General features: G+C 35.0%; 1 protein-coding gene and 1 long non-coding RNA gene across 5 annotated transcripts in view; one reads left to right on the top strand and one right to left on the bottom strand.

The window, feature by feature from the left end:
• LOC309387025 overlaps nt 1-15,900 on the top strand; it is a 317,032-nt gene that overhangs the window by 73,121 nt on the left and 228,011 nt on the right. The window lies entirely within an intron of this gene.
• Nucleotides 1-15,900, bottom strand: part of EML6 (EMAP like 6) — a 118,298-nt gene that overhangs the window by 15,882 nt on the left and 86,516 nt on the right. For 3 of the 4 annotated variants that reach the window (XM_081943077.1, XM_081943078.1, XM_081943080.1), the window contains 4 exons: nt 3,931-4,009; nt 3,050-3,179; nt 1,834-1,932; nt 951-971 (listed from right to left, as the gene is read on the bottom strand). In XM_081943077.1, the coding sequence (XP_081799203.1) occupies nt 951-971; nt 1,834-1,932; nt 3,050-3,179; nt 3,931-4,009 (329 nt within the window). The remainder of the gene's footprint in view (nt 1-950; nt 972-1,833; nt 1,933-3,049; nt 3,180-3,930; nt 4,010-15,900) is intronic. The other variant, XM_081943079.1, reaches the window with a different exon arrangement.

Raw genomic sequence — 15,900 nt, 5'->3', positions numbered from 1 at the left:
TTTTGATTCTCATCCATGAAGCTTCTTCAGTTCTGACTGAATGGTGCAGACTTGAAGTATTTATAGTCATTGCATACCACTCTCTCTGAGAGTCGCTGAGGCCACTTGGAAGTTTATCTGTGTCCTCAAGGTCACCTGAATAGTGCAAATGGGTGTGGAACCTTCTTGGAACTGCTGAAAGGACTGTGTTGTAAACAGGAGATAGGTGGGTGTCGTATCTGTCCTTTCAATAGTTCCAAGAAGGTTCCACACCTATTTAAGTGACCTTGAGGGCACAAATAAAACTCCAAGTGGCCTCAATGATTCTCAGAAAGACTGCTAATGACCAGATGACTGCAAGGAATATAAATCCTTCCATTCCCCACCATTCAGTGACAACTGAAGAAGCTTCTTGGATGAGAAGTGAAACATCTTCAAGGGAAAACAGAGAAACTCCACTTGCATTTTGAAAAAGCACCTTTGGGACAACCATGACCTGAACGACTGAGAATCTCCATAGATATTTATTGTTCCATATGTAGAGACAAATCCTCACAAACTGAAACATCCTATTATCTACATCAAACATATATTTTGAGACTATTGTGGAGGAGCTATCTTCACCTTCTTTCTCTCAGACAAACTATCTGAACTGAATTGGCTCTTACTCTTCTGGAATGCATCACCCCTCTTGGGAATCTAACCCGTTAAATTCCAGAAACAGAAATATATACAAAACAACAAAGGTACCCCAGAACTGTAACAATAGCATGGGACCTAAGGTTGGACAGAGTTATTAGATTCCATGAAATGATAAACCCTAAGATAAAATGAAATATTTATGGATAAATACACAAAGAAAGGGTTGATTTGTTGATGTTCACCTTGTATCTCTAAGTGACACAGATACAACAAATGAGCATGAGAATGATAACAGTATTGACAAGAATTCAGAAAGGAGAAATCCTTACCTGGAAATTCTGCCATATTACCTGCATGATGAGGGCAATGACAAATATGGAAGCATCAGGGAAAAACAATAGCTGAAATAAGTTTAGGTTTCTAATGCTGAAGTTCTCAACATCAGCACCAGAAAAAAATATTGAAGTTAAAAAAAAAAAGAAACAATAGCAACAACATGAGTATGGATATAAAAAACAAGCAAAAATATTATTGAATTATGTGTCTTAATATAATGCTTGTTATAGAAAAAAAAAGGTTTGTGCTGATGTTGTATCCTATTATGCAAATAAGAAGTCCAACAGTGATACATATGGAAGTGTTTACCGCTTTTATTGGCTCAAGAATTAAGGACAAAGATTATTTCTCCCGCCAACCTCTTTTCTTAGCAATCAATTCCGTTATTTTACTTAATCGCAATAAGAAAAAAACATTGGCACACTTCTTAATAGTGGTCATACCAACCAGGGTTTCTACTTAACTGAAATGTATCCTACGTTGTAAGAGTTTAATGAGAACAATTATTTGAGAAAGACCTAGTACTGGAGACCTTATTAAGAGCCTTTCCTGAATAATAGCTTAGAAACAGAGTCAGCTTCTTAATATTGTCAACATTTCTACCCATATTAATTACCACCTGTCAAATTAGTTAAAATTTTAGCAAAATTGTTTCCTGAAACCTTAGAAAAGGCTATATTTCAATGTAGATGCTTTGCTTTACGTAATTTTCTTATATTGATTTATAATAAATTTGTACATTACTTCATTTGTTTCTTGCAGAAGAAGAAGAAAAAATAATAAATGTTCCATTGCCCAATTTTACATTTCAACATGCAAACAGAAAATCTGTGCAATTATTTAAAATCTTTTAGTTTAAACTGACTATGGACCTACCAATCTGGCTGGTGGCCACAATACTTTTATATTTTGGGTGTTGGTTGACTGTTAGGCAGAGGATGTCATCTGTATGTTCTAGGTAGAAACTTTGACATCCTGTGCAGTTCAAAAGGAAAAAAAAAGGATTATTTTTAAAATATCCAATAAACAGAAACTATAAAAGCAGGACATTTTCAAATCAGTCTACTTCACAAAATCAATTCATCTAAGAATAGTAATATTTGTATTATATATTATATTTGTACAAAGTAGCTGAAATGCAATGTAAAGACAGTGTTAGATTCTTAAAATAAAAAAAAAACTGCTTTTTTAAAGATTTTGCTAATTATCTGTCGAACCCTAGCATGGAAATCGCCATACCTGGTGGGGTGGAGGAAACAATGTGGACGGCAGCTGGGGGCCTCAGCGGCAGCAATTACATCTGCTCATGCCAGACACCAATATACATCCATAATTTCCTTAACAATTCAGTTCCAAAGCAAGACTGTGCTACATATTCATGAGGATTTCAAGCAAACAACCACTGCCAACTTCATAGATATTGTCATTGAGATGCGACAGTACTAAACCACAATGGATCAATAATATCATCCAACCGATAGCATATGAAAAGGAACGTATACAGGTAGTCCTCAAATTACAGTCACAATTGGGACCAGAATTTCCATTACTAAGCAAGGAGAATATTAAGTGAGTCATGCCTAATTTTATGACCTCTTTTGGCAAGGTTGTTAAACAAAATTGTTCAGTGAACCACACAGTCATTAAATGAATTTGATTTCCCCCATTGACATTGCTTGTCAGAAGCTGGTTGGGAAGGTAGCAAATGACTCTGGGACATTGCCAAATCTCCCAATTTTAATCACATGACTATGGGGATGCTGTGACAGACTTAAGTGTGAGGATTCATTGTAATACACTATTTTCAGTGCTATTGTAACTTTGAATGGTCTCTAAATGAAAGGTTGTAAATTGAGAACTGGCTATATCTCCCTTTGTTATTCTAATCCCATAATTGATGCCTGGTGCTTGCAGGTCATTCTGTTTGCGTCTATTACAAATATATACCTAATAGCGAAGACTATTCTTACAAATGCTTTACATATCCAAAGGAATTCACACGGTGCTTTCATTTGAACACCTTGGCATCTAGTACCTAACCTATTTGTTTTTCCAACCAAGGCAGCTAGAATTTTTTTTTAATTTTAATTACCTGTTGAGAGATTTTGAACTATGCATGCTGCTGCAGTATGGAAAATAATATCAGCACCATCATTGAGGTAATGAAGGTTATTGCGGCAATCAAATCCACGATATCCAAAAACATGATCTAAACACAGTTCCTGGAAATAAAAGGAAGGAAGGAAGGAAGGAAGGAAGGAAGGGACGTTATAGACACATTTAAGTGTACTCATTTTTGCAGATGAAGAAAGCCATTGCTTAATTAAAAAAAATAAATTCTAAACAGTTTTGATGCTGTGTGTGTGTCTGTGTGTGTGTGTAGAATGTGAACATGGTAATTTCAATCAATGAACAAAGAAAGGCAAAGGCTATATTTAAAACTCCAACTTAAAGATATAAAGTTTCAAAGCATTAATTAAAAATATTCTCTTATGAAGCATACATAAATCACAATACAGGCAATAGAATATCAGAAGATATGGATATCTTAGATGACAATACTACATTAATTTATTACAGAATTTACTCTTCTGAAAATAAATTGTTCCTTGGTTGTATCATTCCGGTTACTTCTTATATATTTATACTTATATAATTTACCTATATTTACCTTTACAGTATATACCTACATTTAATCCCATGTACCAGGTATGGGATTAAATTTAATCCCCTGTACCAGGCAACACAAGCATTAACAGGCTGTGCCAATTAACAGATTTGGGTATCTTGTTAACATACCAACATGGATTAAAATTGATAAAGTTTTAAAAACTATAAAATTGGTAAGGATTGGAGCAATAAGCATCAAATGAATTGTTTGTAAAATAATAAAGGCAGGATATAAATAAAAAATTAATTAAAAGTAAGCCCATATTAGAAAGAATATTAAAATATCAAAGTATTAAACCTGACCTCAACCACTTTCTTTTTTTTGTTAATAATATTCTTCTGTAGTTTCTCGGGTTGAGGAGCCGCTCTGCTGACTGGTGGCCTGAAAAAAAGTGTAACAAAATAATGGGTAAAATTACCTGTGAATGGAAAGAAATGCCTTTTATGGGCCATTCCTTATTTCTGAGTTGCTCTACCCATCCTTGAATATGCTGGAAAATGTCCCAGCATGGAATGTGTTTTTAGAAGGTCCTACTATGGTCTCCTATCCTGCCGTAATTGATTTTTGTTCCTGTTATTGTAGTTAACTGACTTCCCTCCAAGGAATGAGAAATTTAAGATGCCAGAAGATACCGTTAGCATAATGGGGAAAACACTATTTTAAAATCAGTGCTGCTAAGGATGATTTAAACCTCTTTTACTCATGGTTTGAGAATGAGATGGAGTCACTGGGACCCAGGAGAAAAAGAATGCTAGCACTGTAGACTTGTGGTCTGTGTTAAATGTAAATATGAATTATTCTTAAATAGTAATTGGAGAATATTAACAAGGTACATCTTTGGTGATATGAGCATCTGTGTCCATAGTGTTGTTGTCAAGCATTTAGCATAGAATGACAAGATCACTGAGTCTGAAATGAATGTTCATGCTATTTCAAATATTAAAAAACAGATCATGCCAGACAAATCTTATTTCGTTCTTTGACAATGTGACAAAATTAGTGGACCAGAGAAATTCTACGGGTATAATTTACTTGGATTTCAGTAAAGCATTTGATAAAGTAGACAAACCTACTACTTTACAGATAGAAACCAATTTTGCTTAAAAACAGGTTTCTCCATGGATTTAGTCCTAAATTTCACAGCCATTGCTGCAACATTATTTTGAAATTAAAGCCATGAAGATACTAATTAAGGATGGCAGGTCACTTATATTGCCTTCTGTAGTCATCCAACCACCAGTGTGCTATTGCAACAGTAAAGAGCATAAACTTCATATCATTCGAACAGTGACTGGATGATGCCAGATGACATTAGAAGTCTGACCTAGGCTAGTTAGAACCAAGGTTTTTTTTTAACTTTGGAGTGAGTTTAGTATTCAGTTCAAGAAAGACACAATTTTTTCCTTTGCTCTGATCCTCTCCAGTTTAAAAACAATCTTTAACACATTGGAGTTGAGGAAAAAGTTAAAAGATCTTTAATGAAATCGCAATTTTGTGGTGGGAAAGAGTGAAGAGTGTATATAGCATATACACTATTTCCTGCTAGCAGTTGTCTGGATTATTCTGTCCAGTTCTAGTAATCCTAATTATGTCCAAATCATAGCAAATGGGTCATTAAAAAAAACTAATAGTAGTACTAATAATAATGTTTCATTTTAATATAATATATATTCAGAGTATTTAATTATTTATTTTGATGTTGATAAAATGGTAATTACTATTAGCAAGAGTGCTAATAGGAACAAATTACAAAAAACAGAAATCTTTTGTTTTGGGAGTAATTCAAATACTAATTATACCAATCCATTAAACCATAAAATTAACTATAAAGGCATAAACCACCTGGTTAGCTTTAAACATGTTCCATTGTAAAAAGAGTTGGTGGATTCTATCTGTGCCTTTTCAATTTTGTTACTCAGTTATTCAAGCTATTTTATAATGTATAAGTTATTATATATAAATACATTGGAATTAAACAGATATCTAAAATGTTTTAGTTTCATATTATTAAAACCAAATTCTATGAGATTCTTAATGTGCAGGAAAACAATTTCATGATGTTTTATCCTCAACTTACAACCATAATAGAGTCCCACATTTCTGTTACGTAACTGAGTTGAGTTGAGTAACAGTTGTAAAGTTTTGCCCCATTTTATGACCTTTTTTGTGACAGTTACGCGAATCATTATAGTTATTAAGTGAATCATGCAGTCATTAAGCAAATTTGTCTTTCCCTATTGCTTGTTAGAAGCTGGTAGAGAAGGTTAGAAATGGTGATCACATGACCTTGAGATAGTGCAACAGTCATAAATACATGCCAGTTGTCAAGCGCTCTAATTTTGATCATGTGATTATGAGAATGCTACAACAACCATTAATATGAAAATCAGTCATATCACTTTTTTCAGTGCCATAGTTACTTCAAACAGTCAGTGAATGAATGATTGTAAATCAAAGACTACCTGTATATTAGTTAAACGGGTTATTACAAATAGTATAACCCACATCAAAACTGCAACAAGCCGGGGAAGTTATGAATTCTCCTGTACCCCTTACCCCTTTGCTGACATTTAGTATTGTCTAGATTTTTGCATCTGAGGTCTGGTAGTCTTCATATGCATGGCTAGGTAAAAGTCATAGTTTATGACTACTACCTCTAGAGATAACATTTTAAAAAAAACAATAAACTTGAATAGAGAAGTTAGTTTTGAAATCCAAAACTAATATAAACCTCAATTGTAAGTAGGACAGGTAATATTTTTATGTTAGTTAAATATTAGAAGTGCAACAATAGTATACAAAAAATAATAGCAAACCAAACAATTGCAGCTGGGGCAAGACAAATATATTCACTTTAAGCATTAGCAAAATACTTCAACACTGAAAGAATTACCTTGATCCCCTTGTAAGCAGCAAATAAAGCCAAGTAAGAAACTTAGTATAGTTCAGAAAAACATAATGAGACCTTTAGAGTAATTCATGCACAAGCTTCTTTTGAACTGACTGTTCATTCCTTGTAACACACAGCCATGCTATTGAAGCATGCCAGCAAAAACTAAAACAAAAATTAAAAGAACGCACCAATCCATAAACTCAGAAAGGTCATACCCTGACATCTCGGGGCAAAGTCTGCACTAAGGATCCAATAGGGCAGGGATAAGGGAAAAGGAAAAGAAAAAAAAAGGAAAAGGAAAAGAAAGGAAGCTTCATCAATGCTTCCCATATACTTTTAGTATATTGCATAAATAATAAAGTTTATAGAAATGATTCCAAATATATCAAAATGTGCTTTCTCTTCTAAAATCATTTCACATATTAGAGGGAAACCTAAACAGGCAGAAGGCAACGTAATGAAACAAATCATAACTCATGGAGAATATATGAAACAAGCATGTTCAAACATACATTTGCCACAACTGTTTTTGAGAAATTCAGGAGAATGATTAAGAAATTATGGCTGGATGTTAAATAAGGAAGGGAGGAAATGATCTTTAAGGAATGTTAAATTCAATGCAATGGAACAGAACAGGAATATTTTTCCAATGTATTGCTTTAGGTGATGTCTATGAAGGTGTTTTTTTAAGTGAATATTAGAAGGAAGCACATCTCCCATCATATATGATCTTGACTGTCCATAACCTTGCACTATTTTAAGAAATCAGTTTCATAAAACAAAGGAAATGGTGACTTATGTTCAGTCCCAAAACCACCCTCATAAAATGCCATACATTGAGCAAGAGTGCTTATTCAATAAGCCTCATTGTTCCTGAAGGCTAAGTTTATATTATGGTTTCATTTTAATTCTAAATGAATAAAAAATTATTACAAGCACCTATGGCTTACAGAAGAAAATTCCCAGGATTATTTTTCCTTTGACCAGAAAATTGTCCTGTATGGAAAGTGACTGAAGTCTTATACAAGGTACTCAGACTTACTTCTGAATACATGTGTATGTTGTAACTTATTAATGGCATCAAGAGTCGATTTTCAATTGTCATGGTATAGTGCTTTCCTTCCCCAATTTAGTGCCTTTCAGATGATTCAGGTTATGTCTTTCATCACAAGGGGATTATCCAGAATCTTTGTCTTCAACTATAATTTTCTTCCTTCATTTGACATCAGTTTCACTAACACAGTACAAAATGAGAGCTCTAACCTACTGTTCTGATATACCATATTTTTTGGAGTATAAAACGCACCTTTTCTCTCCAAAAAAGAAGGTGAAAATCTGGGTGCGTCTTATACATTTTTGGCCTCTCCAAAACCCCGCCTGTGCATCCCGTTTTTGACAAAAATTGACGCGCAGAGGGTTTGGGTGGCCTGCAAAGTGCTCCTGGGGGTTGGGGAGGGCAAAAACGAGCAAACAATGGGTCCCTTTTAGGCAAAAAATGAGGCATGCGGAGGGTTTGGGAGGCTGAATGCTCCTGGGGGCTGGAGAGGGCAAAAACGAGTGGAAATGGGCCCGTTTTTCACACAAACAGGGGTATTTTTGTCCTCTCAAGCCTCCAGGAGCACTCTGCAGGCCTTCCAAACTCTCTGCATGCCCCGTTTTTATGGAAAATGGGCCTTTTTTGCTCATTTTTGCCTCCCCAGCCCCCAGGAACACTCTACAGGGCTCCTAAACCCTCTACATGCCCCATTTTTCACCAAAAAAATGGGTTGTGCAGAGAGTCTGGGAGGCCTGCAGAGTGCTCCTGGAGGCTAAGTGGGGCAAAACTTTTTTTTTTTTTATTTACCTCTTCAAAATCTTGGTGCATCCTATACTCGGGCGCATCTTATAGTCTGAAAGATACGGTAATTCTTCTATCTTTATTCTTTTTTATTTCCCATATTCTATTATTTTCCCCATACATTTGTTTTCTGTGTGCAATTAAATTTCATATGTACCAGTGGCTTAATAATTCTTGTCCTCATGCAAATTTTATCCTACCCACTTCTCATCTCAAGTAGGGGGAAAGGAAAATGGTTTACAATAAATACAGAAATGTTACAAGGCTATTTTTCCTGCACATTTACACAAGTATGTATGAAATTATGAAAAACTACATTTATTTTTAAAAATAAACCTCATTTTCACAGCTACCCATGGGGGAATGCAGTCACCAGACTCTATAGTTACCGTTACTGTCACAATCTGGCTCATATTTCTTTTATCTTCATTTTGTAAAATCCATCAATTGTCTATGCTTTTAAATGCTAAACAAATAATATTCCTTTACTACCATAAAACATCAGGTCCATTTGTCTGTTTAATTCCACTATTTTCAAAAACATTTTCACCAAAATTTAATCTTTCAAAATTACTGTGCCCTTCACAAGTAGTCCTTGATCTACAAGAATTACGATGGTAAGTTATGGCATTTTTAAGCGAAGTGCCCATGTGATCACCTCACTCAACAACCACAATTTCTGCTCCCTTTGTTACGATTGTTAAATTAAGCAAAGGTTGTCTCAGGGTTTGGGGAGGGCCCCAGGAGGCCTGCCTAGCATTGGGCCTTAACTGTAGCATCTCTTTAGCTTACACATGACTTGCCCAGGGCCTCCTAGGGCTCTCTCCATCCTGTGCTATGCTTTCTGCCCCCTGGGTCCCTTCAGTCTATTTATGTTTTTTGAGATCGCCTTTGGGAAACAGAAGTGGATGATCTGCCATGCATGCTTCCTATACAGAGAATGGCATGTTTTGTGCCATTCCAGGGTGGGTGTCGTCTTCCAAAATGGCACCTACTTCTGAAATGGCGCCACATGGCTGGATAGGCTGCTTCTTTTCCCCAAAGAACAACAGAATATATCAGAAAATAATTTAATAATTAATATTATAGCAGATTTTTTTCTCACTCAGATATGGTTTATACTTACTTGACAATTCCCTGCCTCCAAAGGAAAGCAAGTTAAAACATAATAGAATTATTAATGTTTTCTTTCAGTAATGCATATTTTTTTTGGAATGTAACATTAATGTTATTCAAAGAAAAATGAAAGCATAAAAATATTACAAATGGGATACAATGCTTTGCTTAAGCACTTTTCAAAAGAAAGGACATTATTGGCATAATCTTTATGCTGTAGCACCACTTAGTATAATTAAGTCATCAACTAGAAGAACCAAGTCATCTAGGCTAACTAGCTGTCCCTTGATTCAACAAAGAACTGACTGTCCATAGAGCAGTTGTGTCAGACTTAATTCCTTACACTCTCCTCTATCTTTCATTGTCTTTTGGAATCAGATTATATTCCTGACCTTGAACCCTGTTGCTATGGAACCTACCTTGAGTCTGATTTAACTATATACCTGACTTTGGGTTCTCCTGACTTTTGTTTGTTGCTGTCTGCCTGAACTGCATACTGATTTTTACTTGTCTCTTGTCTTTCCAAATGACAATTTGGAAGTCCTACAAGGTCATGAGATGAGACAATCAATAGCCAATGATCACGAGATCACAATGAAACTTTAATTGTAATATTTTAAGTCATAGCTCTGAAAACACAAGCACATGCATCCTTTGCCTAAAGCTCATATCGTATCAATGCTTGCCATTAACAACATCACTTGAAATCATTGATGTAACTCTTTCCAGCCACAGCATTAAGCACAACTATCAGGAATGTCACTGTTTTCTGATTTGCTGCTCAAACTGGCTATCTGTGTAATGATTTGTTATGTTCAGTTTATATTCATTTTTATTTGAACAACATTTGTACCTCCGTGTTCTTAGCATATAGAAGCAGAATGGTGAAAAAACCCTTAGCATGCACACTGCTCCAGCTGAGCCAGGATCACTACAGTCCCACTCAGCTGTAAAGATGAGACTTCTCCTTAGGATGAACACTGCAGTGATAGAAATTATAAGAGAACTTTATTCCATTAATTTCCTTAAAATACTATATGTACAAAATACCACTCAACATAATAAAGAATCTTCTTCAAGCTACTTCATTCTCTATATACCAGACATAATAATTTGTGAATAAATATCACAGTTGAAGCCAACCTAGACCATATTACAAGCCTACCTATTTCTGCAATTTTTTCCCCTTAAAGTAGCAAACTAAATGTTTTGGGAAATTCCACAAAGAAGGACATATATTTAACAATGAGTTCCTGGTTGTTTCCCTAGCAACTAAAATTCAGGTGATGCTTGCTACTGAATTTGACATTGGAAGAAATATACTTCCTAACCATTGTAACTATATGATTAATCCTGTTTCAAATAATCCATCCTAATGCCCATCACTCAATTTAACAGGAAATAAAAATATATAGTGAAACTAATGTATGCTGATATTAGGTATAGTTTAATTTTTAAAAAAATGCATACTCCATCCATTATCATTATGTATCATTATGCTTCAAATTAAACACAAGCAAGCAGAAAAGCAGATTAATTCATTAATCTACCATCAGAGCTGAAGAAGATTGTTGTTTTGGGAGTGAGAGTAGTACGATGACTTCATAAATTCATCAATTATGTTTCAAGAGATGTTGGCACAGATTTCACAGTGGACTATTCTGCCACAAAGAGGAGACAAGAGGAAGAATGCCTGGGGAGGAAGGGATATTTACCAGATAGGTCTATAACAATTCACCACAGCCGACTCACCATTACCAACTTGCCATGACCAACTTCCCATGGCCAACTTGCAGTGGTCAATTTGTCATGGGACAATTCACTGTGGGACAAGAGTTACACTATTAACTCTTCAAAGAAATGGCAGAATAGAATCATTAAAGAAAGGATGCAAAAGGAGGGACAGAATGAAATATGAATGACAACAATTAAAATATTTTCTTATTTATTTTAAATAATTAAAATGAATCGTTAAATTGTCCCATGGCAAGTTGGCCATGGCAGGTTGGCTGTTCCAGGTTGGCAGTGATGAGTCAGCCATGGCGAGTTGGCCACAGCAAGTTGTCCCGTTTCAGAGCAGATACAGCCCTTGGTACCTATCAGACTCCCTGTTCTGTTTGTTTTAAAGAGACTTTTCCAATTAAAAATAATACATTAATAGAAATTTTGAAAGATGCAGACCCAAACAATAATCTGTAGTGTCATATTTATTTGTAGGAATGTTTTTGTAGGAATTATTGCATGTTTATTGCAGAAATGCATTAACAGGAATGATTAATTGCATACTGGGAACGAGCTTATATTTATTAAATCAATGTTCAGCAATTGATTATGTCCAATATGGCAGCCATTTTGTGAAGAGGTAGGTCTCTTATGGCAGTTACTCTGGAAATGTGCTTATCACATGCTCCCAAAATTCCAAACCTATTGCCAGCCAAAAATGTTGACTAATTGTGTTTGATATAATTTTCAAACCATATCTCTGACCAGTAGTCTGACCAGTGGAGTATTGAGTGAAATAATCACTTCCCCCTAATGTTCCAAATTATTTTATATGCAGAAGAGAAAGGCTTTGCAAAAATCTGTAACTGAGCTTGAGATGGCATCTCTCATATACTGTATGAGGATGTAGATTCAGGGTTTGCAATCAGTGAATACAGTATATAGCCTGTGACTGGCATGAGAGCCTGACAACTTAAAGTATTTTGAGTGCAAGACAGGAAGATAATATCATTTTATAATCTCCTAGGGGAGTGACTTTATTAGACAAGGACAGAACATGAAATAACATTCTAATCAAGTCATCTAAATAGACCCAAACCCCCAATTATATCATCCTAATTATTGTGGACTGTGATTATTTTTCTTGTATACTAACATTTAAAATATTTTAAGGAAGATTTTAAAGAAAAGAAACCTTTTTAATGGAGAAGGTGCTTTCTGAATTCATCTAGGAAATATGTTATTACTGGAACTTAACATCTATTATCTAACATATGATTATGCCTTCCTTTTCCAGATGAGAAAACAGAATATTGGTGTGTAATTTAAATATGATTCTACTGTATATACTTCAGATTCTCCATATTGTCCCAGTTTACAAAATTGCAATTAAATTAATACTTTCCTGGCTTCAGTCTAATGGTTTTGAAAATCAATTTGATCAAGCAAACTGCTCATCTGTCTGTCTGTCAATTTGACTTTTTTGCCACCTATCTATTTATCCTTTCGCAATTATCTAAGCATCCATCAACAACTAACTGTCCGTCTTTAGATATTTTGTCTTCCTTCCTGTTATGAGAAATATCCTCAGTGCTCTCAATATCTATACATTGAATGGTGAGATTGAAAGATCCTCCTGTGCCTGGTAGATTAACATTCCTTTCTAGAAAGCATCAAGTGAGCAGGCCCATATTGCTGCACTGTAAATCAGGGTATTCACAGAGGAAAATAGCTGGTCAAATATTTGTTTTGGAGTGGAATTCTCTCTGCAGTGCAGATTCATTTCAAAAAGGGTAGACAATGTGAATATCCACAAAGTAGATTAATCTGGAAACATGGGGGGGGGGGGATAAGATCTCCCATGAAAGCATCTTCTGCATGTAGAATTCATATGCAAATGAAACAAGTCTGCACAATTCAGTCCATCCTCAGCGTTTGAGCTGTGAGACAAAGATATAAATCAGAAGCCCCTCTGAGAGATCAGCCAATAAATTAGGGGTTAGGATCAGAAACAGCAGAAAAGATATCAAAAAGTGGGATAGCCCTCTTATCTTCAGGCAGCATAACAGGATTATAATAACCTAAGGCATTGTATAGTTTCGGATGATAATGTAATTACTGTGCATTTTACAAGGGAACCAAATACAGAGAATCTGGGCTGCTCCTGAAATGAAACAGGAAGATTTAGGAGCTGGCAATGGAAATATACTAATGCACTTGTGCGCTTCTCAAAAATTCCTGGCTTCCTAGCACAATTGTTTAGAGGCAAAACTATGTTGCCATAGCACTGAGAATAGGGTTATATATAATTCTGAGAGGTACAGATTTACGGCACACTTGCCAAAAAATAAAAATTCACTGCAGTCATGCTTTTAGGGATAAAGGAAGAAAAGGATTTGCATTTTGCTTATATATTTAACATCCTGTTTAAAGGTCCTTATTATATTAACTATGATACAAATCACTAATCCATTCAGTCATGCAGATCAAACAAACAGATGCTGCAAGCATAGCATATAATTCAAGTGTTAGTAAAAGACAAAATGCAGCCATCTGCAATGTTCACATTTTAATAATATGAAACAGCTATAGATACCAGAAGCATTATCACCATTCTAGCGTGCTGGGGTTAAAGAAATTGAAGTTCAGTGCAAAACACTGCTTCTCATCCAAGACCCAAGTCAATCAAATTTGCCAAATATAAGATTATATGGCTTACAATTGTCCTGAATTCTCTGGGGCAGTCCCACCACTGATCAAATTACCCCACAGTGTGGGAGCACTTTTCTTAGGATTCCCACACCACAAAATTGTTCCTGTGTCTCCTTTGATAAGGGCCCTGTTCCTAAATTATATGGAAAAGCAAGGGACAGAGAACCAATAAGAACAAGAAAAAAAGGAAGAAGAAACAGAAAATATAGAGAATGGAGATACGGGCCAAAGAAGGAGGGAGAGAAGAAAAACAACAAAGATGGGGGAAGGAAAGAAAAACAGCTGTTAATTATTTTAAATAAATGCACATTATTTGACAGCTTACAAGACTTTCAATCTATGCTTAGATGCAGCCTGACAATATGTGTGTCGTATGTATGTAATAAGGGATGCAAGGAAATGTTATTGTAGGAGGACAACCTGAACAGAAAAAAGTATGAAACATATCTGGATACATATTGGCAAAGAAATAAGAAACGATCCAACTACACTGTGGCTTATAAGATGTGGGAACCAGACTGGAGAAAGCTGGAATACTAGTCACAATGCTGTATCTGAATGAGAAAATTTTGAATACAAATTTCTGCTGAACCATTATGCTTATTGAACTTTTGCCCCAGTTACAATAATCTTAGGATATACCACTTGCTTGATGTATCTTTTGAAAAAAAACATTTTCATAATTCAGCTAGCATGATCGTTTGGCATACTTGATATCTCCTTTACTTCAATCTTTCCAATTTATAATGAACTTTACTTCTAGTTGAAATACATTTTTGAAATACATTTTTGCCATAAGCAGCAGTGGTATTGTGTGGAATTAATCTGTAATCTCAGTTGGGGCACAGAACAACAAATCATGAAAATATGTTTAAATCAGCACGTACAGTCTGTAATAAAGCCTCAGAAATGTGTTGTTCCATGCTAAATTGTAAATGGTGCATGTTTGTGCATACATCTCCTACAACTTAGAGAGCACAAAACATTACATCAAAATTCAGAATTAAGCAATTCAAATACATTTTCAATAAAAACACAATCCATAAAAATGTTTTTTTTACTTGACACTGGGATGAATGATTAATTTGCAAAAACAATCATGGAAAAGACAAAGGTCTATAAAATATCCAGAATACAGAAAACTACAACTTGAAAATTCTGGAACTAAATATCTACATATTACCGTAGCTTTTTACATTTGACTATAAAATGACTTTGTACCCTTGTAAGGGGCTGACCACAATTAACGCTTTTGCCTTGGATGCTAATAAAATTTTGAACTCTGGACAAAGACTTTTGGTGTTTTTGACCTGAGCAAAAAACAAACAATAGTGAAGAAATTCTTCCAACAGCAGGCATATCCAATTGAATAAATTCAATTTAATTAAATATTTATCTTTGGTTTACTTTCATCATTGTTTCTTGAGCAAGCATATATGAAATAGTCTCTGTTTGCATATATATCAGAAGTAAAATGGTTTGCTTTCTTTGCCTTGCCTTGTCTGCCTTGACAGACATTTATTGTGAAATGATGCTTATCAGGTAAAAAAGACTCAAAAGAAATTGAAGAATAAATTGTTGTACTTTAATGCATTGGTAGCACCAGGTCACCATTATTTTAGGCTGGAATGCAGATTAGGAGGTATGAGAGCATGAAATGAGCACTCTTAGTAACTGTTTGCCATAGTGAGTATGGGCAATCACTAAACATTTATCAGAAGGAAAACACGTCTATTGTATGATCACCTTTAGCCACATTATGCAAATACTACACAAAGTAGGCAACAGTAAACAAAAAAATTAAAACCATGAACTAAGAAAAGAAAATATCACTAAATGTATGTAAAAATTGATCATAATTCTCTACAAATTGACTCTTACAAAGCATCCTTGCTTCTACCATGTTTAGTAGAAGAAAGCCAGTTGTTGTAGTGGCTGTGTTGGTGGGCAAAAATCACGGGTGTTCTAGATTTCTCTTAAGCTTGAAAGTCA

The sequence above is a fragment of the Natrix helvetica genome, assembly GCF_964273705.1.
Source record: "Natrix helvetica genome assembly, chromosome: 2".
NCBI classification, from domain to species: Eukaryota; Metazoa; Chordata; class Lepidosauria; order Squamata; family Natricidae; genus Natrix; species Natrix helvetica.
The sequence above is the reverse complement of the archived record's forward strand: the minus strand, read 5'-3'. Positions and strand labels throughout refer to the sequence as shown.